Raw genomic sequence first — 24,914 nt, forward strand, 5'->3', positions numbered from 1 at the left:
ATAGCAATAGTATCACTATAAGAAGACTGTTTCAAAAGTCTAGAAGTAGAAATTAAAGAAGTCTAAGCTGGTGGCAATTGAAATAAAAAGGAAGAAATTTCAGGGACATGGCTAAAGAAAATATAGACTTTATATCTAAAGAAATACAAGGACAACACAGAAAGCAAGTCAAAGATAACCAAAGGTTCATTAATATAAAATCTTCTTACTGAAAACTAGTTTGTGTCAGACATCCTATGATCAGTAAAGATACAGTGTCAAGAACACAGTTAAAAATGCTAAAGTATTATGACAGGAAAGCACAGGTACTATGAAGCACCTAACCTAGTCTGGGAATTAGGAAAGACCTCTATGAGGAAACAGAGGATTTGACTGAATGAATAAGAAAAGTCTGGAAAGGAATGTACACACATGAAATTAACTGATGCCCTAAAAATATAAGTTAAAAAAATGGTTACTTTTTATAAGCTAGAATTTTAGGACTGTTTCTCTAATTTACATAGCTAAAAAGATTTACTAGCTAAGAGATGAGTGAAATGGAGAAAATAAATATTAACTACACAAATATGAATTTTTCCAGGTTTCATTGAAGAATATCTTTTCTGTACTGTTAAAGCATAGGGCACTAAAAGCAGATGTCACTATATGCTAACAAACATAACTGTGATAGTACTATTCTATAATTGTCTTAGAATTTCCATGAAGAGGATATTTGATCATAAAGTTCAGAACATACCATAGGATTCTCTTACTCCAATGACAAGCTGAGAATCAAAAGCTTCTCCTAACCTTTCAGCATGGACCAGCTTCATTGCACTATCTTGAAGTCTGTTTTTTATATTTGAAAAGATTGATTCATTCCATGTATCTAGCATGAGCTAGGAAAAAAAGAACAAAATAGGCAATCATTTTAATTATTAATATACCAAGTACCATATACACACACAAAAATTTTAAGTACAAATGCTAAAAAAGGAAAGCAAACTCTTAGTCCTACATTCACTTGAATACTATAGGAAACCAATATATTTAAATTTGGTAAATATCATCTGGTAAACAACAGCAAAGAACAAGTGTTTGTTAGAGTCAAACACAACTGGATTTGAATTCCAGCTGTTATTTATATGTCTCCTTTCTCAACTGTAAAATAGTGAAAATAACAGTACAAATTTCATGTGTTTGTTGCAAAATTAAACACGGTAATACATGGAAAATGTTACTTTCTCTATATAGTTTGAAGGTTGAATTTTAGAAATAATGATATGTGTTTGGGACATTCATATGCATAGCTGTATAAAATATGATAAATGGGAAAAGGATAAATTGAAAATACGTTTGATAATAAATCACAAAAGAATATACAAATTTACTTTATAAATTTTCTATTTATGGAAAGAGCACATACATACTCATGAATATGCTGTCAGTATTAGCACAAACTTTAAGGCTGGGAAAAGGCAACAAAGTACAGGCCACTCTGAATGCCTATGTTGGTTGCTATAACCAGTGAGGTGTTCAACGTTCAAACGGAATATTTTACTTTTAAAATCTGTGGTTCCATTTGATTCTCACAAGTAGAAATACATATGTATTAAATACATATGAAAAACAAGGACAGCAAAGTTAGGTTGTAACTGATTGAAGAACTGAAAGGGAAATCTGGAACTCTTCAATTTCAGAGCTGAGTTCTTTCTATTAATTCATGAGTTGTCACTGGGCACAGAGTTTTTACAGCAGTTTAGCCACAATTAAACACAAAAATTCCAGAAGGTAATATATTAATGGAAGGATTTTTTGAACAGAAAAAAAGTAATTTAATTTATAAAAAAGTAAAAGTATAAAAAAGAAGGAAATAAAATTCTGAAAATAAAACTAGGAAAAGGAGAAAATGAAACAGAAAAGGAGAAAATGAAAAGGAAAAGCAAAGGCGGTAATGTCTGAACACAGATCTACAGCTTAAGACCACATAAAAGAAGAGAGAACTAAAACTAAAAGTAGATGAAAGAAAAGCAGTATTAGTCAATACAACACAGCAAAAGCCGAACAAGAGTTTGTTTATATGTGAAGTAGAAAAACCCATTTCAGTGCAAATTTATTTCGAAAGTCTTCAACTCATCCTATTTCTGAAGAATATTAGGGAAAACTGAGGAAATTGACTTACCTTTCTAACAATACTGTCTTCTACATTTGATTTTTTATTGCTGCCCTGTTTACCCATTAAAGTAATCTCTAGTTGACAGAAAGGCTTCGGTAAAATATCACACTGTGTAAAGAATTTTCGCCATTCAACAATGTAAGCTTTTAGCAAAGCTGTATCATCTTGATGGCTCAGTACTCGCTGAAAAAAAGAGAATCAATTTTAAATAAATACAAGTGCTAAAAGAAAAATAAAACATATTCATGCCATCATAAATTTAGGTTATTGTATACTCTAAATTATACCTAAAAGAAATTAAAACATATATATATATATATATACACACAAGGAAAAAAAAAACATATCATGCCATAAATTTAAGTTATTGTATACTCTAAATTATACCTAAAAGAAATTAAAACTTATGTATATACACAAGAAAAAACTATACTATACTATAGTATAGTTCATTACTATAATGAACATTTTACAATATATACAGATGTTGAATCACTACATGGTATACTAATAAAATGTTATGTGTCAATTATATTTTAATTAAAAAAAAATCCTATATCCTTTTAGCTATTACCTTCCTACTCTCCTCCTTTCTTGCTTGCGCCCTCCTCACCTAGCCCTAAGTAATCACTAATTTATTTTCTGTGTCTATATATTTGCCTGTTCTGGGCTTTCATATGGATGAAACTATATAATATGTAGACTTTTATGACTGACTTCTTTTACACACCACAGTGTTTTCAGGGCTCATCCAAGTAGTATTGTAGGTCAGTACTTTATTCCTAAATACTATTCCATTTCATGGACATAACATATTTTATTTATCTACTTATTCACTGGTGAACATGTGGATCATTTCCAACTTTTGGCTATCATGTACAACGCTACTATAAATGGCTGTCTACCAAAATAAGAAAATGTTCACAAAAAACTTATGCACACTTACCAAAAAAAAAGAGAGAGGATTCAAATATCTCAATTCAGAGATGAAAGAGGAGACACTACAACTGATACCACACATGTAAAAAGGATCATAAGAGACTACTATGAACTACCAAATGCCACCAACAAACTTGACAATCTACTAGAAATGGATAAATTCCTAGAAACATACAATCAACCAAAACCTTTTTGTGAAGAAAAAGAAATGTACACAGATTACCGGTAAGTTATTAATATGTCATTCAGAATTTAAAAATTCCCAAGAAGGGAGATTGGTTCAAGATGGTAGAGTAGAAGGACATGTGCTCATCTCCTCCTGCAAGAGCACTGAAATCATAACTAACTGTTGAACAACCGTCAACAGGAGGATGCTGGAACCCACCAAAGAAAGATACAAAAGACAAAGGGAAAGTTGCAACAAGACGGCAGGAGGGGCACAATCACAATAAAATCAAACCCCATACCTATGAGGTGGGCAGCCCACAAACTGGAGAACAATAATACCAAAAAAGTTTTCCCACTATTGTAAAGGTTCTGAGCCCCACATCAAGCTTCCCAGCCTGGAGATTCTGGCAAAGGGACAAGGAATTCCCAGGGAAACTGAAGGCTAGTGGGATTGGATTATAGAACTTCCACAGGACTGTGGAAAACAGACTTTGCTCTCCTGGAGGGCAGACACAAAATCTTGTGTGCATAAAGAACCACAAGAAAGGAGTAGTGATCCCATAGGAGATTGAGCCAGACTTACCTGCTACTGTTGGAGGGTCTCTTGCAGAGGTGTGAGGTGGCAGTGGCTCATCACGGCACTGACAGCAGCAATCCTAGGAAGTGCCACTGACACTGGAGGATGCCATGTGCCCTACCATAGAGCCTATAGACTCCAGGGTTCCATCGCTTCAGGCTAAACAACTAACAAGGAGGGAGCACAGCCCATCCATTAGCAGAAAATGGGATTAAAGTTTTATTGATCATGGTGCTGCCCACCAGAGCAAGACTCAGTTTTTCCCACCGACAGTCCCTCCCATGAGGAAGCTTGCCCAATCTTCTTAGACAGCCTCATCCACCAGAGGGCAGACAGAAGAAGCAGGAAGAACTACAATCCTGCAGCCTCCAGAATAAAAACAACAATCACAAAAAGTTAAATAAAATGAAAAGGCAGGGGATTACATCCCAGATGAAGAACAAGATAAAACCCCAGGAAAGCAACTACATGATATGGAGATAAGCAACCTTTCAGAAAAAGAATTCAGAATTATAACAGTGAAGATGATCCAGGATCTTGGAAAAAGAATGGAGAGGATGCAAGAAATGTTCACCAAAGACCTAGAAGAACTAAATTAAAAACCAACAGAGATAGACAACACACTAGAAAGAATAACAAAATAATTGTGGTAAGAGAATGGATAAGTGACCTGGAAGATGGAATGGCTGAAATCACTGCTGCAAAACAGAATATAAAAAGAAGAACGAAAAAAAAAAAAAGGACAGCCTAAAAGACCCCTGGGACAACCTTAAACACACCATTTGTATTATAGAAGTCTCAGAAGGAGAAGAGAGAGAGAGAAAGGACTCAGGAAAGTATTTGAAGAGATAACAGATGAAAACCTCCCTAACATGGGAAAAGAAATAGTCAACAAAGTCTAGGAAGCAGAGAGTCCCGGACAGGATAAACCCAAAGATGAAGACACTGAGACACATAGCAATCAAACTGCCAAAAACTGAAGACAAACATAAAATATTAAAAGCAATAAGGGAAAAATGACACACGCACAAAAGACATACAAAGGAACTCCCATATGATTATCAGCTGATTTCTCAACAGAAACTCTGCAAGTCAGAAGGGAGTGGCACAGTATATTTAAAGTGATGGAAGGAAAGAACCTATAAGCAAGAAAACTCTACCCAGCAAGGATCTTGTTTAGATTTGATGGAAAAATCCAAAGCTTTACAGACAAGCAAAAGTTAAGAGAATTCAGCACCACAAAACCAGCTTTACAACAAATGCTAAAGAAACTTCTCTAAGAAGGAAACACAAGAAAAACAAAAAACATACAAAAATAAGCCCAAAACAATTAAGAAAGTGGTGCCACCAAGGAAGCCCAATAAGATCATACATATTCACAATTATGTTAAATGTAAATGTATTAAATGCATAAGCAAAAGACACAGGCTGGCTGGGTGAATAGAAAAATAAGACCCATATCTACAAGAGACCTACCTCAGATCTAGGGATACTTACAGACTGAAAGTAAACAAATGGGGGAAGGTAGTCCATACAAATGGAAATCAAAAGAAAGCTAGAGTAGCAATATTCATATCAGACAAAACAGACTTCAAAACACAGACTGTTGTAAGAGACAAAGTAGGACAGTACATAATGATCAAGAGATCAATCCAAGAAGAAGATATAACAATTATAAGTAAATATGCACCCAATACAGGAGCACTCAACATATAAGGCAAATACTAATAACCATAAAAGAAGAAATTGACAGCAATACAATAATAGTAGGGGGCTTAACCATCCCACTTTCATCAATGCACAGATCATCCACAGAACATTTATAAGGAAACACAGGCCTTAAAAGAATGACACATTAGATCTGATAGACTTAAGTGATATTTATAGAGCATTCCACCAAAAAGCAGCAGACTATACATTCTTCTCAGTGCACACAGAACATCCTCCAGAACTGATCACACGCTGGGCCACAAGGTGAATCTTGGTAAATTTAAGAAAACTGAAATCATATCCAGTATCTATTCTGATCATAACTCTAAGACTAGAAATAAACAAGGGAAAAAGAAACTGTAAAAAAACACAAACATGTGCCAGCTATACAATATGTTACTAAACAACCAATTGATCACTGAAGAAATCAAAGAGAAAATTAAAAAATACCTAGGGACAATAATGATGAAAGCACAATGGTCCAAAACCTATGGGATAAAGCAAAAGCAGTTCTAAGAAAGAAGTTTACAGCAATACAATCGAGAAACAAGAAAAATCTCAAATAAAGAACCTAAGCTTACACCTAAAGAAACTAGAGAAAGGAGGACAAACAAAACCTCAAGTTAGTAGAAGGAAACAAATTATAAAGATCTTGGCAGAAATAAATAAAATAGAGACAAAACAATCACAAAGGTCAATGAACTGAAAGCTGGCTCTTTGAAAAAATAAACAAAATTGATAAACCTTTAGCCAGACTCAGCAATATAAAAAGGCTGAAGACTCAAAGCAATAAAATTATAAATGAAAAAGAAGTTACAACTGACTCCAAAGAAACACCAAGGATCATATAAGACTACTATGAGCAACTGTATGCTAATAAAATGGACAACCTGGAAGAAATGGACAAATTCTTAGAAAGGTACAGTATCCCTAGACTGAATCAGGAAGAAACAGAAAGTATGAACAGACCAGTCACAAGCACTGAAATTGCAACTGTGACTGTCATTTAGAGAAGATTAACATTTAGAGAAGAGTCCACATCTATGCTTCTGAAACTGTTCCCAAAAAATTGATGAGGAAGGAAAACTTTCAATTTCCAAACTCATTCTATGAGGCCCCCATCGCCTTGATACAAAATCAAACAAAGATACCACACACAAAAAAGAAAATTATAGGCCAGTATCACTGATGAACAAAGATTCAGAAACCCTCAACAAAACACTAGCAATTTGCATCCAACAATACATTAAAAAGATCATTCACCATGATCAAGAGGGATTCATCTCAGGAATACAAGTATTTTTCAATATCTGCACAGCAATCTATATGACACGTCACATCAACAAGTTGAAGAATAAAAACAGTATGATCATCTCAATAGATGCAGAAAATTTTTCACAAAATTCAGAACCCATTTATGATAAAAACTCTCCAGAGAGTGGGCACAGAGGGAACATACCTGAACAGAATAAAGGCCATATACAACAAATCTATAAGTAACATCATATTCAATGGTGAAAAGCTGAAAGTATTTCCTCTAAGATCAGGAAAAAGACAAGGATGTCCACTCTCACCTTTATCCAACATAGTTTTCAAAGTCCTTGCTACAGTAATCAGAGAAGAAAAGAAAGTAAAGGGACTCTAAATTGGAAAAGAAGTTAAACTGTCACTGTTTGCAGATGACGTAATACTATACATAGAAGATCCTAAAGATGCCAACAAAAAACTACTAGTGCTCATCACTGAGTTTAGTAAAGGTGCAGGTTACAAAATTAATACACAGTAATCTGTTGCATTTCTATACACTAACAATGAAAGACTGGAAAGAGAAATTCAAGAAACAATTACATTTACCATCACATCAAAAAGAATAAAATACCTACAAATAAACCTACCTAAAGGGACAAAAGACTTGTACCCCAAAAACTGCAAGACACTGTTGAAAGAAAAAGACAAACAGATGGAAAGTCATACCATGTTCATGTGTTGGAAGAATCAACATTGTCAAAATAACTATACTGCCTAAGGCAATTTACAGATCCAATGCAATCCCTGTCAAATTACCAATGATATTTTTCATAGAACTAGAACAAAAAAAATCTTAAAAACTATACAAAGACACATAAGATACCGAACAGCCGGGCAACCTTGGTAAAGAAAAACAGAGCTAGAGGAAATCCAGACTCCCTAACTTCAGACTATACTACAAGCTACAGTCATCCAAACAGTATGGTCCTGGCACAAAAAAACAGAAATATCAATCAATGGAACAGGATAGAAGACCCAGAAATAAATCCATGCACTTACAGTCAATTAATCTATGGCAAAAGAGGCAAGACTACATGTTGAAAAGACACCGTTCAACAAATGGTGCTGGGAAACTGGACAGCTACATGTAAAAAAAAAAAAAAAATTAGATAATTCTTTAATACCATATACAAAAATAAGCTCAAAATGGATTAGAGACCTAAATGTGAGAGCGGACACTATAAAACTCCTAGAGGAAAACAGGCAGAACACTCTCTAACATAAATGGCAGCAATATCTTTTTTGATCCATCTCACAGAATAATGGAAATAAAAGCAAAAATAAACAAACAGGATGTACTTAAAAGGGTTCGCACAGCAAAGGGAACCATAGAAAAACAAAAAGAGAGCCCACAAACTGGGAGAAATGATGTGGAAAACAAGAGTCTCCAGAACTTACAAATACCTCATGATGCTTAACAACATCAAAACACACAACCGAATCAAATATTGGGCAGAATAGTTAAATAGGCATTTCTCCAAAGAAGACATACAGATGGCCAAGAGAACATAAAAAGATGTTCAACATCACTAATTTACAGAGAAATGCAAACCAGAACTACAATGAAATATCACTTCACACCAGTCAAAATGGCTATCATCAAAAAATCCATAAACATAAATGCTGGAGAGGGTTTGGAGAGAAGGTAACCCTCCTACACTGTTGGTGGGAATGTAAACAGGTAGATATACTATAGAGACCAGTATGGAGGTTCCTTAAAAAGAATAAAAATAAAGCTACCATATGACCCTGCAGTCCCATTCCTGAGCATGTATCTGGAGAAAAACATGATCCAAAAAGATATATGCACCTGTGTTCACTGAAGCACTGTTTACAATAGCCAAGACATGGAACCAACCTAAATGCCAGTCAACAGAGGAATGGATAAAGAAGATGTGGACATATATACAATGGGATATCACTCAGCCATTAGAAAGAGTGAAATAATGCCATTTGTAGCAACATGAATGGACCGAGAGATTGTCACACTGAGTGAAGGAAGACAGAGAAGGAGAAATATCATAGCACATCCCTTCTACATGGACTCTAAAAAGAAATGATACAAATGAATTTACTTACAAAACAGAAAGACCCATAGACTTAAAAGAACAAACTTATGGTTACCTGTACACACTGCTATATTTAAAATGGATAACCAAAAAATACCTGCTATATAACACGTGGAACTCTGTTCAATACTCTGTGGCAGTCTGGATGGGAGGGGAGTTTGGGGAAGAACAGGTACATGTATATATGTGGCTGAGTCCCTTTGCTGTTTACCTGAAACTACCACAACACTGTTAATCAGCTATACTCCAATACAAAACAAAAAGTTTAAAAAAATGATCTTGAGAAAACTGGTTAGCTCTTTGGAAAAAGAATGAAGTTAGATCCTTACTCCAAAGTATAATTCAAAATAAATTCCAAATAAACTAAGTGTCCAAAATAAAAAGAACTGGCTAATCAGTTTCTGGATGGAGAAATCCATTACAAACAAAACAAGAAAGGTGGAAGATACTATTAAAAAGATTAATAAAGATTTAGAATCTAAATGTTAAAAAAAATAAAATAAATGATACAAATAAACTTACTTACAAAACAGAAACAGACTCACAGGCTTAGAGAACAAACTTAAAGTTGCAAGTGGGTAGGGGAAGAATGTGGGGAAGGGATAAGTAGATATTTCGGGATTGACATATACACACTGCTATATTTAAAATAGTATTGATGTATGGTAGAAACCCACATACTATTATAAAGCAATTATACTTCAATTAAAAATAAATGCATTTTAAAAAATAATAAAATAGATAACCAACAAGGGCCTACTAAAAAGCACTGTGTAATTCTCCTCAATGTTACGTGGCAGCCTGGATGGGAAGGGACTCTGCAGGAGACAGATACATGTATATGTATGGCTGAGTCCCTCTCTGTTCCCCTGAAACTATCATAACAGTGTTAACTGGCTATATCCCAACACAAAATAAAAAGTTAAAAAAAAAAAAAAAGCTCACAAACACACACAGATCCAAATGGAAAAGGAAACTTCGTTTTCCTTCTAATCCACCAATTACAAATGCGTTTTGTAGAAAAAAATATTTCCAACAAATAAAGTCCAAGATCAGATGGTTTCACTGCTGAATTTATCAAACATTTAAAGTAGAACTAATACTAATCCTTCTCAAACTCTTTCAAAAAATAGAATAGGAGGGAACACTTCCAAACCCATTTATTAGCCTAGCATTACCCAAATGCCAAAATCAGACAAAGATGCCAAAAGAAAATTACAAATCAGAATCGCTGATGAATGTCGATATAAGGAATTCTGAAAAAAATCAGCAAGCCAAATTCCACAGCATCATACACCATGATCAAGTAGGATTTTATTTCAGGCATTTAAGAATAGGTTCACACTTAAAAATTAATGAATGTGATACACCACATTAACAAAATGAATTAAAACCATGATCATCTCAATGGATGCAGAAAAAAGCATTTGACAAAACTCAACACATATTTACGATTAAAAACTTTCAAACAAAATGGGTATAGAGGGAATGTACCTCAACTTAATAAAGAACAAGCCCACAGCTAACATTATATTCAATGGTGAAAAGTTGAAAGCTATTCTTCTAAAATCAGGAATAAGACAAGGATGCCTACTCTTACCATTCCTATCCAACACTACTGGAAGCCTTATCCAGAGCAATTAGTTAGGAAAAAGAAAGAAGTAAAACTGTCACTACTTGTAGATGACATGATACTATATATAGAAAACACTAGAGACTCCATTAAGTAATAAATTCAGTGAAGTTGCAGGATAGAAAAATCAATATATAAAAATCTCCTGAGTTTTTATACATTAATAACAAACTATCAAAAAGAAATTAGGGGGAAAATATCCCAGTTAAAATCTCATCTGAAAGAACAAAATATCTAAGAATATTAATAAATTTAAGAGGTAAAAGACCTACACTGAAACACTGATAAAAGAAACTAAGACACAAATAAATAAAAAGATATTCTGTGCTTACAGATTGTTAAAATGTCCCTACTACTCAAAGTAGTATAGGTTTGTTATAATACCTATCAGAATTCTAATGACATTTTTCACAGAAATAGAACCAAGAATACTAAATTTGTAGAACTATAAAAGACCCTGAATAGCCAAAGTAGTCCTGAGAAATAACAAAGCTGGAGGCATCATGCTTCCTGACTGCAAATTATTTTACAAAGCTAGTAATTAAAACAGTATGGTACTGGCATAAAAGGGTCTTCCCTGGTGGCTCAGCAATAAAAAATTCTCCTGCCAATCAACAGTGCTACAAAGAGTTGAACATGACTTACCGACTAAACAACAACAACAAATGGAAAAAAGTGAATACGTTCTTCAATAAAGTTTTTGGTGAAAATGAAAAATGCGCCTCTTATTTTTTACTTAAAAACAAAAGGAACCTTTTGGCCAACTCAATACAGCATGGTGACTACAGTTAGTAATAGAGTACACATTTGAAAGCTGCTAAGAAAAGTAAATCTTAAAAGTTCTCATCATAAGAAAAAAATTGTTTAACTATGTGTGGTGATGGTTATGAAGTAGACTTATTGTGGTGATCATTTTGCAATATGTACATATCATTTTACAAAATATACAAATATCAAATAACTATGTTGTATACCTGAAACTAACATAATGTTATATGTCAATTATATCTAAAACAAAACTTGTACACAAATATTTGTTCACAGCACCATTACTCAAAATAGACAAAAAGTAGTAACATGCCAATGTCTATCAATGACAAATACGTAAACAAAATACAGCACATACAATGGAATAGGTCTTTCCCGGTGACTCAGTTGGTAAAGAGTCTGCCTGCAACGTGGGAGACCTGGATGCAATCCCTGGGTTGGGAAGATCCCCTGTAGAAGGAAATGGCAACCCACTCCAGTATTCTTGCTTGGAGAATGCCATGGACAGAGGAACCTGGTGGGCTCCATCCAGTCCATGGGATCACAAAGAGTCAGACACACAACTAAGTGACTAACACTTTCACTTTCATACAATGGAGTATTACTCACCCATAAGAAGGAATGAAATAGTGCTAAATGGTACAACATAGATGAAACTTGAAAAACATTACTCCAAGTGAAAGATGCCAGTCATCAAAGGACAAATATTATAGGATTCCATTTATAGGAAATATCTAGGATAAATAAATCCACAGGAACAGAAAGTAGATTACTGCTTGCCAAAGGCAAGGGGGAGTTTATGGGGGCGTAACTGCTAATGGGTTCAGAGTTTCTATTAATATCTGGGCTGATGTATGTGTTAGTCACTCAGTCTTGCCGGACTCTTTGTGACCCCACAGACTGTAGCCCACTAGGCTTTTCTGTTCATGGAATTCTCCAGGCAAGAATACTGGAGTGGGTTACCATTTCCTTCTCCAATCTGGGCTGATAAAAATATTCTAAAATTAGGCAATAGTTATATAACTTAATGAATATACTAAAACACACAAAATTATACACGTTTTAAAAGGAATTTTCTGGTATGCAAATTTATCTCAATTTTTTTTAAAAAAGATCCTAATCTATTTCTCCACTGGACTTTAGCAGGTCCTGTGATTAACTATGACCAACAGAATGCTGCAGATGTGACTCTGATACTTCTGAGCCAAGATCTCAAGAGGTTTGCAAGACTCCACTATCACCACAAAGACTGGTTTCCTTGAGAACAAGAAACCACATGAGGGGGAAAAGCCCCAGAAGGAAGCCAGTACAGTGCTAAACACCAGAAATATGAAAAAAGCTCTCTTAGACCATCCAGTCCCTGCAGATCCACCACCTTATTGCTGCCACATTAATAAGCTTAGGCAAACTCAGGTGAGTCTAGCCCAAAATGCTAAGTCACAGAATTACGTACAAATACAAGAGTTATGTTAATCTTTAAAAAAGAAAAAAATTCAATATCCTAATAACTTTCTAAGCAGTGCACATTTATTTTTACTTCCTTTTTTTGTCATTTAAAATAATGCTATAATAAACATTTTAAGGCTCACTACCTGTCCCATTTGGGAGATTTGGTCCTTCCTAACAAGATAAGCAGAGAAGGCAATGGCACCCCACTCCAGTACTCTTGCCTGGAAAATCCCATGGACGGAGGAGCCTGGTAGGCTGCAGTCCATGAGGTCGCTAAGAGTCGGACACGATTGAGTGACTTCACTTTCACTTTTCACTTTCATGCATCGGAGAAGGAAATGGCAACCCACTCCAGTGTTCTTGCCTGGAGAATCCCAGGGACGGGGCAGCCTGGTGGGCTGCTGTCTATGGGGTCGAACAGAGTCGGACACGACTGAAGCGACTTAGCAGCAGCAGCAGCAACAAGATAAGCCAAAGAAATAGAGGAAAACAAGAGAATGGGAAAGACTAGAGATCTCTTCAAGAAAATTAGAGATACCAAGGGAACATTTCATGCAAAGATGAGCTCGATAAAGGACAGAAATGCTATGGACCTAACAAAAGCAGAAGACATTAAGAAGAGGTGGCAAGAATACACAGAAGAACTGTACAAAAAAGATCTTCACGACCCAGATAATCATGATGATGTGATCACTGACCTAGAGCCAGACACCCTGGAATGTGAAGTCAGGTGGGCCTTAGAAAGCATCACCACGAACAAAGCTAGTGGAAGTGATGGAATTCCAGTTGAGCTATTTCAAATCCTGAAAGATGATGCTGTGAAAGTGCTGCACTCAATATGCCAGCAAATTTGGAAAACTCAGCAGTGGCCACAGGACTGGCAAAGGTCAGTTTTCTTTCCAATCCCAAAGAAAGGCAATGCCAAAGAATGCTCAAACTACCGCACAATTGCACTCATCTTATATGCTAGTAAAGTCATGCTCAAAATTCTCCAAGCCAGTCTTCAGTAATACGTGAACCATGAACTTCCTGATGTTCAAGCTGGTTTTAGAAAAGGCAGAGGAACCAGAGATCAAATTGCCAACATCCACTGGATCACTGAAAAAGCAAGAGAGTTCCAGAAAAATATCTATTTCTGCTTTATTGACTATGCCAAAACCTTTGACTGTGTGGATCACAATAAACTGTGGAAAATTTTCAAGAGATGGAAATACCAGACCACCTGACCTGCCTTTTGAGAAATCTGTATTCAGGTCAGGAAGCAACAGTTAGAACTGGACATGGAACAACAGACTGGTTCCAAATAGGAAAACGAGTACATCAAGGCTGTATATTGTCACCCTGCTTATTTAACTTATATGCAGAGTACATCATGAGAAACACTGGGCTGGAAGAAGCACAAGCTGGAATCAAGACTGATGGGAGAAATATCAATAACCTCAGATATGCAGATGACACCATCCTTATGGCAGAAAGTGAAAAGGAACTAAAAAGCCTCTTAATGAAAGTGAAAGTGAGGAGTGAAAAAGTTGGCTTAAAGCTCAACATTCAGAAAACGAAGATCATGGCATCCGGTCCCATCACTTCATGGGACATCGATGCGGAAACAGTGGAAACAGTGTCAGACTTTATTTTGGGGGGCTCCAAAATCACTGCAGATGGTGACTGCAACCGTGAAACTAAAAGACACTTACTCCTTGGAAGGGAAGTTATGACCAACATAGACAGCATATTAAAAAGCAGAGATATTACTTTGCCAACAAAGGTCCGTCTAGTCAAGGCTATGGTTTTTCCTGTGGTCATGTATGGATGTGAGAGTTGGACTGTAAAGAAAGCTGAGCACCGAAGAATTGATGCTTTTGAACTGTGGTTTTGGAGAAGACTCTTGAGAGTCCCTGGGACTGCAAGGAGATCCAACCGGTCCATTCTGAAGGAGATCAGCCCTGGGATTTCTGTGGAAGGAATGATGCTAAAGCTGAAACTGCAGTACTTTGGCCACCTCATGCGAAGAGTTGACTCACTGGAAAAGAGTCTGATGCTGGGAGGGATTGGGGGCAGGAGGAGAAGGGGACGACAGAGGATGAGATGGCTGGATGGCATCACTGACTCGATGGACGTGAGTCTGAGTGAACTCTGGGAGTTGGTGATGGACAGGGAGGCCTGGCGTGCTGCGATTCATGGGGTCACAAAGAGTCAGATACAACTGAGCAACTGAACTGAACTGAACTGAACAAGATAAGCCGGAGAAGGCGATGGCACCCCACTCTAGTACTCTTGCCTGGAAAATCCCATGGACAGAGAAGCCTGGTAGGCTGCAGTCCATGGGGTCCTGAAGAGTCGGACACGACTGAGTGACTTCACTTTCACTTTTCACTTTCATGCATTGGAGAAGGAAACGGCAACCCACTCCAGTATTCTTGCTTGGAGAATCCCAGGGATGGGGGAGCCTGGTGGGCTACCGTCTATGGGGTCGCACAGAGTTGGACATGACTGAAGTGACTTAGCAGCAGCAGCAACAAGATAAGCTCAATTAGTCTAGTAATTGAGTTTACTAAACTCACAAAGCTGTATCTTCTTAAAAGTTTTGAAAATGTTTTAAAATTATATACTTATGTTTGGCACTGCTGGTCCTGAAATTTAACAGCTCTGAATTACTGGCGCTAAATCCTAGCTTCAAGTTCTTGCTAAGGCCTACATTCCAAACTGTTTCAGATCAAGTTACAGTGAAACACTTAATATATTTTGTTTTCTAGTATGGAATATATTTCTAAATATTTCTAAGATGATTCCTTCTGAGCCCATTTCCAGAAACTAAAGAATAATACTCTATTGATTTGAAATAAACATGATTTATCTTCATCAAAAGTCATTAACAGATAAGCTGATATGCTTTCCAATGCAAGAAGAAACCATTTTTCCTTAAACAGTTCTAGAAAAATGTATGTTTTGATTAAATTATGATTTGAAAGATTTAATTTTTTTAGAAAAATTGAGATGATTTATTTTCATTAAAAGATAATTTTCTTATAATTTTATAATTTTCTTATAAAACTCTAATTTTTAAAAAATCACTGATCAACATGGCAGGATTAATGGTATCAAGAACAAGACATTTCATTTTGTAAGTAATATCCAATGTGACATCATCCTTATGTCATCAGAATTAAATATATACCAATCATATATTCAATTTCAGTATCTTCCTTCAAGTCATATATTCATTTTTAATTTCCAACTGCTAACACATTAATATTCAACAAAATTTCTAACAGACTTTTACTAATGTTGTACAAGATAATGATGCAAGAATTCAAATAAAGAATAAGAAATTCTAACTCTATTTTTCAAACTTTATTTTATAGAAAGGAAATTAACCTTATGTTCTTAGGCCTTCTTCAAAGTGATAAACAATGCATCAGTGATGCCAGAGTTGATCTGAAATAACACTTTACCTCTGCATTAATTTTTCCCAAAAGACAAAAAGTGTCAGTAAAGACAAAACAAACAAATACCTAAATGAGCTCTGCCTTCATTTTAATATTAAACATGTGTGCACAGTACCAACCCAAGAGTACTGAATTTCAGCTCATCAGGAGCAATGCAAAGGACAGTCCAAGAATTATACAGTCAGACAATTATTCAGAATCGAAAAAAACTACTTTCAGCCTGAAAACAGGTATTAATTGTGAGAAAAGAAAAGATTTATGTGGACTGATGTGTGGCCAATAATAATGGTAGGGGGATTCTTAAGAATGTACAAGAATGAAATTCTTTATGGCATCTTTTAATTGAGGTAACTAAATATTCGTTTGAAAGAAATGCCACTGTGGGAGGAGACAACAATAAATGACTATCATTTCATTAAAAAATTTTAACTAGCAAGTGTGTCAAAAGTTTATGTGATATTTTAAAATTACTTCAGGATGATACTGAGTAAAGTCTTAAACAATATATAGATACAAAACTTACTGCCTGTGCTTGCTTAATAAACTCAAGAATATCTTCTTTCAAAGCCTGATGAATTTTTGCTGGGCCTTTATCATCCCAGAGACAGACTGCATGTACATCCCTGCAAAAAATAAAGCAGGTAAACAAACATTAACACTGGAACAAGAACAAACACAAAACTGTTTTGTTTCAATACGGTTTCCGTGGATCATGCTAAGGGTGCTTGAATCCATTCATATGAACAAAGCATTCTTTGTAAGCTTTCTCATACAGGTACACTTGCTTCTATTTTTATTTTCTTTGTTACAGTTTTCCTTAAATCTTTGCCACTTTATTGATTAAATTTATAAATTACAAAAGCATCTCCTAATCAGACTTCCAAAGTTAAATACTACCAAAATTTTCTTGTGCAAAGACAAATATAAATTCTTTAACATATAACACAATATATATATACATATAAACTATCCGTTTTTAGAAAGTTAGTAATTTAAATACTATTACAACAAAACTCCAAATTTCTCCCAAATATTCATCACATTTACACAGCAGTTATCACTGTGTCTCCTTTATTTAGAATACACATATACTCACTGCTGATTCTCGTTACTATACAGCAGAAACTAACACAACATTGTAAAGCAATTACAGTCCATTTAAAAGATAAATCTAAAAAAATTAAGAAGAAAAAAAGAAAGAAAAGAGTGACTATTTCAACTTTCTAATACAACAAAATACAAAACTTAACTTTTTTTTGGGGAAAAAAAAAAACTATAATTGATTCAAATAAAAAAAACAAATAGTGGGCTTCTCTGGCAGCTTGGTGGAAAGAATCTGCCTGTGTCTGATCACTGTGTTGGGAAGATTCCCCTGGAGAAGGAAATGGCAACCCACTTCAGTATTTTTGCCTGAGAAATCCCATGGACACAAGAGCCTGATGGGCTATAGTCTGTGGGGTCGCAAAAGAGTCAAACATGACTTAGCGACTAAACAACAAAATAAACAGAAACAAAAGCTCTTTAAACTCTAAAGCTGACATATTTTACCCAAAAGGTCATTCATTATAGAAACATATTTAATATTAATACATGTTCACAGAATGAGTTTTTTAATTACTACATAGTAGAGCAGGGAAACATACTAAAAGCTAGAGTCTCATACTGTGTGTATGGGTGCTGATTCACATTACTATACAGCAGAAACACAACACTGTAAAACAGTTACAGTAAAGCAATCACACACAAGCACTTAGTCGAGTCTGACTCTTTGCAACCCCATGGACTGGGGCCCCACAGTCTCCTCTGCAGAATTTTCCAGGCAAAAATTGCCTGGAAAAGTTGCCATTTCCTTCTTCAGGGGATCTTCTCCACCCAGGGACTGAACCTCAAGTCTCTTGTGTCTCCTGCATTGGCAGGCAGGTTCTTTACCAGCTGAGCCACCAGGGAATATAGTCTTATACTGGGGATTCTCTTACTCAAAAAATGTTCCCCAGTACTTTATAGAGCCCTATATACATTTTAAAATCTACATTATGATTAAAAAAAAAAAGGCCAAAAAAATTATCTCTAGAACTCTAACATATAATAATGGCCAAATAGTTGGTTTTATATTCAGATTCTTAGGGGCATAATCATAACCCAAAGTTTCACCTATATATTAATTTGAACTTGTTTTCATCATTTGTTGAATTCAGCTTAATAGTGGTATCTGGTCCAGAGTAGATGTAGTTAAGCACATAAATACTTGTTAAATAACAACATAATAGGTAACATCCAACTGCTCATGCTGTACTAAATCGCTTCAGTCATGTCTGACTCTTTGCGACGCTATGGACTATAGCCAGTCAGGCTCCTCTTCCATGGAACTCTCCAGGCAAGAACACTGGAGTGGGTTGCCATGCCCTCCTCCAAGGGATCTTCCCAACCCAAGGATCGAACCCACGTCTCTTCCATCTCCTGCACGGGCAGACAGATTTTTTTTTTTTTACCACTAGCACCACCTGAGAAGCCTCATCCAACTGCTTGTGTGTCAGCTGCTCAGCTGTGTCAGGTTCTTTGCAATTTCATGGATTGGGGCCTGCCAGGCTCCTCTGTCCATGGGATTTCCAGGCAAGAATACTCGAGTGGGTTGCCATTCCCTTTTCCAGGGGATAGTCCCGACCCAGGGATAGAACACAGGTCTCCTGCATTGCAGGCAGATTCTTTATCATCTGAACCACCAGGGAAAGCCCTCCAACTGCTTCAGTTCAGTTCAGTCACTCAGTCGTGTCCGACTTGCTGCTGCTGCTGCTAAGTTGCTTCAGTCATGTCCGACTCTGTGCGACCCCATAGACGGCAGTCCACCAGGCTCCCCCGTCCCTGGGATTCTCCAGGCAAGAACACTGGAGTGGGTTGCCATTTCCTTTTCCGTGGGAAAGGTACACTGACTTTAATTCAGTTAAGTTAAAAGTGAAAGGGAAGTCGCTCAGTCGTGTCGGACTCTAGCGACCCCATGGACTGCAGCCTACCAGGCTCCTCCATCCATGGGATTTTCCAGGCAAAAGTACTGGAGTGGGGTGCCATTGCCTTCTCACTTGCAATCCCATGAATTGCAGCATGCCAGGCCTCCCTGTCCATCACCAACTCCCGGAGTTCACTCAAACTCATGTCCATCGAGTCAGTGATGCCATCCAGCCATCTCATCCTCTGTCGTCCCCTTCTCCTCCTGCCCCCAATCCCTCCCAGCATCAGACTCTTTTCCAATGAGTCAACTCTTCACATGATGTGGCCAAGGTACTGGAGTTTCAGCTTTAACATCATTCCTTCCAAAGAACACCTAGGACTGATCTCCTTTAGAATGGACTGGTTGGATCTCCTTGTAGTCCATGGGACTCTCAAGAGTCTTCTCCAACACCACAGTTCAAAAGCATCAATTCTTCAGTGCTCAGCTTTCTTCACAGTCCAACTCTCACATCCATACATGACCACAGGAAAAACCATAGCCTTGACTAGGCGGACCTTTGTTGGCAAAGTAATGTCTCAGCTTTTTAATATGCTATCTAGGTTGGTTATAACTTTCCTTCCAAGGAATAAGCGTCTTTTAATTTCATGGCTGCAATCACCATCTGCAGTGATTTTGGAGCCCCCCAAAATAAAGTCTGCCACTATTTCCACTGTTTCCCCATCTATTTCCCAACTGCTTACTATATGCTAAATACTATTCTAAGCTATTTTAACTCAACTTTCACAGCAACTCTGATATAGTACAATTTTATTGCTATCTTAGAGATGGGGAAACTGAGGCAAAGAAAGGTTATGTAACATTCCCAAGATTACACAGCTAGTATATAGTGAACACAGGCAACTGGGCTCCAGAGCTCACATCAAACTGTTTTCTCTTAATTTACTCTTGCACCTCTCCAAACCATCCAACAGTCCAACAGTAGCTAAAATGACCTTCATAAAATTCAAATTACATCTTATTGCCTCTGTATTTGTGGCTTTCCAGGAGGTGCCAGAGGTAAATGAACCTGCCTGCCAATGTAGGAGACTTAAGAGACTTGGGGTTTGATTCCTGGGTCAGGAAGATCCCCTGGAGGAGGAAATGGCAACTCATTCCAGTATTCTTGCCTGGAAAATTTCATGGACAGAGGAGCCTGTCAAGCTACAGTTCATGGGGTCACAAAGAGTCAGACACACTGAAGTGGCTTAGCAAGCATGTCCACCTCTATATTTAAAATCTTCCAATGGTTTACTATTGTTCTTTGAATAAAGTACAAAATAGTTAACTGACCTCTGTAATACCTCTGCAATCTCACCTCATGGCTAAAGAAATCTAGAGTTTAAAAGAAAAAACTGATACAAATATAAATTGATTATATTTCAATAAGTTTACAACTTCTAAGCCTATAAACATAAGATGGTTTAGGAACCCAAGGAAAAGGAAAGGGTGGAAATGAGAGGTAAAGAGAAAAGGGGCAGACTCCCTGGAAGAGATGATTTCTAAGTTTATCTCAAAGAACAAGTGGGATTTTGCCAGACAAACGTGTAAGAGGGTGAAGGAAGGCCATTTTATGAAAAAGTCACAATGTGAGTAAAGAACTGTAGATCACTAGGGTGTACACAGTGAACTATTAACCACTCAATGTGCATGTCAAGTGTGAAGCAAGAAACTGGGCAAACTTTTTTTTATTCATTCAGTCTTATTGTATCCATCACCTAAGTGTCTGTGCAATTTGGACATTTCCATCCATCACCACTACCACAGTCAAAATTACCATCTTCTCTTACTTAATTTACTGTAACACAAACTTGCATGTATTGACTGCCAAGGACTTTACACATACTGACCTATGTATTAGTTTAGGTCTTCTGAGAAACAGCTGGGATCAGACATGGCAAAAGATTTATTGAAGGTAATGCATGTGAGGGGTTCCCTGGTGGCTCAGTGGTAAACAATTCACCTACCAATGCAGGAGACAGATTTGATCCCTGGCTTGGGAGTATCCCCTGGAGAAAGAAATCGCAATTCACTCCAGTATTCTGGCCTGGACACTACCATGGACAGAAGTGGCTACAGTCCATGGGGGTCACAAAGAGTAGGACACGACCGAGTGACTGAGCACACGTGCAATGTTTGTGAGGGACAATGGGAAGTGAGTTACATGAAGCTGGGCGAGAGAGAAGCCCACAATGCCAGTCTGAGCCCTGTGGGAAAGACTAGGAAGAAAGAAGGTTGAGTAGCAAGAGTCTTAAGACTACAGTTTCAAGAAAATTTTGTAAAGAAAGTTTTGAAGCGTTCTGGAGCACAAGTCACTCGTCAGCGGAGTCCCCTAGCTCTCTAAAATAGGACTACCTTAGTATCCCTGCTTACTCAGACCCACTGTGGCACATGCTGGAAAGGCTCAAATGTGACTTGAGTCTCATAAGGGCAAGAGAGAATGGTGTGGCACTGGGTACCCAAGAAAGAGCCAAACTTGTGATCCACATGTCTTCTCCAGCTCCCTTTCCTCAACTTCCAGGTACTTCTGTATGTTGTTATATCATGGAAGAAGATCGGCAATACACTCTTTCCTGTTTGAAACACAATACTTCTCACCACCACACGACAGAACATGTTGAGGCTCCTGGCCAATTCTCATACACATTTTGAGGAATATAATATATATTGTGCTGGCCAAGAAGTTCATTGGGTTTTTTTCTGTAAGATATTATGGAAAAACCCAGAAGAATTTTTGGCTAATCCAATTCTTGAAAAGTATATGATAATACCCTTAAAGCCCTTTATGTTCCTCTCTCTAATCCTACTCTCTCATTCCTCCCCAAAAGTAACTAAGTCTGAATTTGCTGTTTTAGGTTTTCAAGTTTTACAACACACTATGAGGGTTTCTGATTACAGAAATATATCAAATAATATTTTCAAATAATTTTTTTTACTCAACGTGTTTCTGATATTTACCCATGAAAGTGCATTAGTTCTGGTTCGTCTGTTACATCAAGTGGTACTTCAACATAAAAGGGAAGGAATTATGGATGAGCAATAAACATCTGAAATTAAGTCTGAATGAATAAGAACACACCGTCTTGGAACAGATAATCAAAGTGCTTTTAAAAAGGGACCTGGTGGACTTCCCAAGTGGTCCAATGGTTAAGAATCCGCCTGCCAATGCAGGAGACTCCGGTTCAATCCTTGACTTGAGAAGATCCCACTTGCCGTGGAGCAACAAAGTCCATGTGCCACAACCACTGAGCCTGTTCTCTAGAGCTCACAACCCACAACTAATGATCCCTTGATCTGTAACTAACGAGCCTGCATGCCTAGAGCCCATGCTCCACAACAAGAGAAGCCACCGCACCACGACAAAGTATCCTGTGCTCACCGCAACTAGAGAAAGCTCATGCACAGCAACAAAGACCCAAAGCAACCAAAAACTAAATATTTTTTTAAAAGTAAAGGAAATTGTTTTTAAATACTTAAGTATATTAAAAAAGTCAAGGAGCTGGGAAATGGGAGAATGATGAAGTAAAAACTTTTTTTAAGGTTTAAGTGGAGAGACAGAAAGGATGACAAAAGAAGCAAGAGGTAAGAAGTATTTCAAAGGTTTCAACTTCTTTAGGTTAAAAAGATGGAGAAGGCAATGGCAACCCACTCCAGTACTCTTGCCTGGAAAATCCCATGGACGGAGGAGCCTGGTAGGCTGCAGTCCATGGCGTCGCTGAGGGTCAGACACGACTGAGCGATTTCACTTTCACTTTTTACTTTCATGCATTGGAGAAGGAAATGGCAACCCACTCCAGTGTTCTTGCCTGGAGAATTCCAGGGACGGGGGAGCCTGGTGGGCTGCCGTCTATGGGGTCGCACAGAGTCGGACACGACTGAAGTGACTTAGCAGCAGCAGCAGGTTAAGAAGAAAAGAGAAATACTGTGACCGTGATGCAAAAAATAGGTATGCTGCTTTTAATTAACAGTAGTACCATATACTACTTTTCTTTTTTGCCACATGGCAGGACATGTGGGATCATATTGAACCGGCACTTGAACTGGCACCTTTTGTAGTGAAAGCATGGACTCCTAACCATGAGGGAAGGTCCAATACCATATACTTCTGATTAAGAGTGAAAAGCAGAAAGGAACCACTCATGGAAGTAAACTTTCAGATTAACAAAAAAAGGAAAAGGAAAAATGAAGAAACAATAGTATTTAAAAAGTGGTAAATTATAGAAGGAATAAAAAGTATATCAGTTATAATATTAAACCTAAATAAACCATCCCAATAGAAGAGAATATACCTTTCAAAAGGACAGATACTATGATTCTACTTTGTGAGGTACCTAGAATAGATAAATTCAGAGACAAAAAGCAGAATGAAGGTTACCAAAGGCTGGGGGAAAGAGGTACAGGTATTATTTAATTGGTACAGAGCCTCTGCTTGAGATGTGAATGTTCTAAAAATGGAGAGTGTTGGTGTTTGTACAACATTATGAATGAACTCAATGCCACTGAATCATACACTTGAAAAAGGCTAAAATGATAAATTTTATGCAACATACAATTTTACCAAAAAAAAGAAAAGTTAATGGCTTAAGAGATGCTAGGCAAGTATAAACTGAAAGAAAGCAGAGTGGCAATATTAGCATCATCCAAAGAAGAATTTAAAGTTACAAGGATTAGTGATAGGAACATCATGTAATGATTAAAAAAGCATCATTTATTAATGTATGTCCATTTATTTACACCAAAAATATACATAGTAAAATGCAAAACAAATAGAAATGTAAAAACTTGACATATTTGAATACTTTAAAACATCCTTATATCAGGAGGATGAAAACATTAGGCTCAATCAACAATGGCTTAGATTACTAGATTCTTTTTCTTATGTAACAAGAAGTTTAGAAGTAGGAAAAGGCTGGTGTTTTGTTCAGAGACTCATTAAGACCTTTCTCTACAGTTTTGTCACTTTAGCATGTTCACCTACGACTGGTCAAAGGCGGAAAGGGAAGAGGGTGCCAGGCACATCAGTTAAATTCATCTGGAAAGCAAAAAAGTTCCTAGATGCCCTCTGATAGGTGTATTTGCCAGAATGTGTAATGTACCCAGCCACCTTAGCAGCAAGAAGTGAATATTAAATTATCCAGCCTCCATAGTAGGAGGAACACAAGGCAAAGGAGTAAGGCCTAGCCAATCAACAGTGTCTGCCAGAGACTCTCTCAACCTTACGATCCAGCAATCCCACTGCTTGGCATACACACTGAGGAAACCAGAAAGGAAAGAGACACGTGTACCCCAATGTTCATCGCAGCACTGTTTATAATAGCCAGGACATGGAAGCAACCTAGATGTCCATCAGCGGATGAATGGATAAGAAAGCTGTGGTACATATACACAACGGAGTATTACTCAGCCATTAAAAAGAATACATTTGAGTCAGTTCTAATGCGGTGGATGAAACTGGAGCCTATTATACAGAGTGAAGTAAGCCAGAAAGAAAAACACCAATACAGTATACTAATGCATATATATGGAATTTAGAAAGATGGTAACAATAACCCTGTATACGAGACAGCAAAGGAGACACTGATGTATAGAACAGTCTTTTGGACTCTGTGGGAGAGGGAGAGGGTGAGATGATTTGGGAGAATGGCATTGAAATATGTATAATATCATATATGAAACGAGTCGCCAGTCCAGGTTCGATGCACGATACTGGAT

General features: G+C 37.1%; 1 protein-coding gene across 3 annotated transcripts in view; it reads right to left on the reverse strand.

The window, feature by feature from the left end:
- CUL5 (cullin 5) overlaps nucleotides 1-24,914 on the reverse strand; it is a 130,236-nt gene that overhangs the window by 61,240 nt on the left and 44,082 nt on the right. For 2 of the 3 annotated variants that reach the window (XM_027563842.1, XM_027563843.1), the window contains 3 exons: nucleotides 16,746-16,845; nucleotides 2,162-2,338; nucleotides 737-878 (listed from right to left, as the gene is read on the reverse strand). In XM_027563842.1, the coding sequence (XP_027419643.1) occupies nucleotides 737-878; nucleotides 2,162-2,338; nucleotides 16,746-16,845 (419 nt within the window). The remainder of the gene's footprint in view (nucleotides 1-736; nucleotides 879-2,161; nucleotides 2,339-16,745; nucleotides 16,846-24,914) is intronic. The other variant, XM_027563844.1, reaches the window with a different exon arrangement.

The sequence above is a fragment of the Bos indicus x Bos taurus genome, chromosome 15, assembly GCF_003369695.1.
Source record: "Bos indicus x Bos taurus breed Angus x Brahman F1 hybrid chromosome 15, Bos_hybrid_MaternalHap_v2.0, whole genome shotgun sequence".
NCBI lineage: Eukaryota > Metazoa > Chordata > Mammalia > Artiodactyla > Bovidae > Bos > Bos indicus x Bos taurus.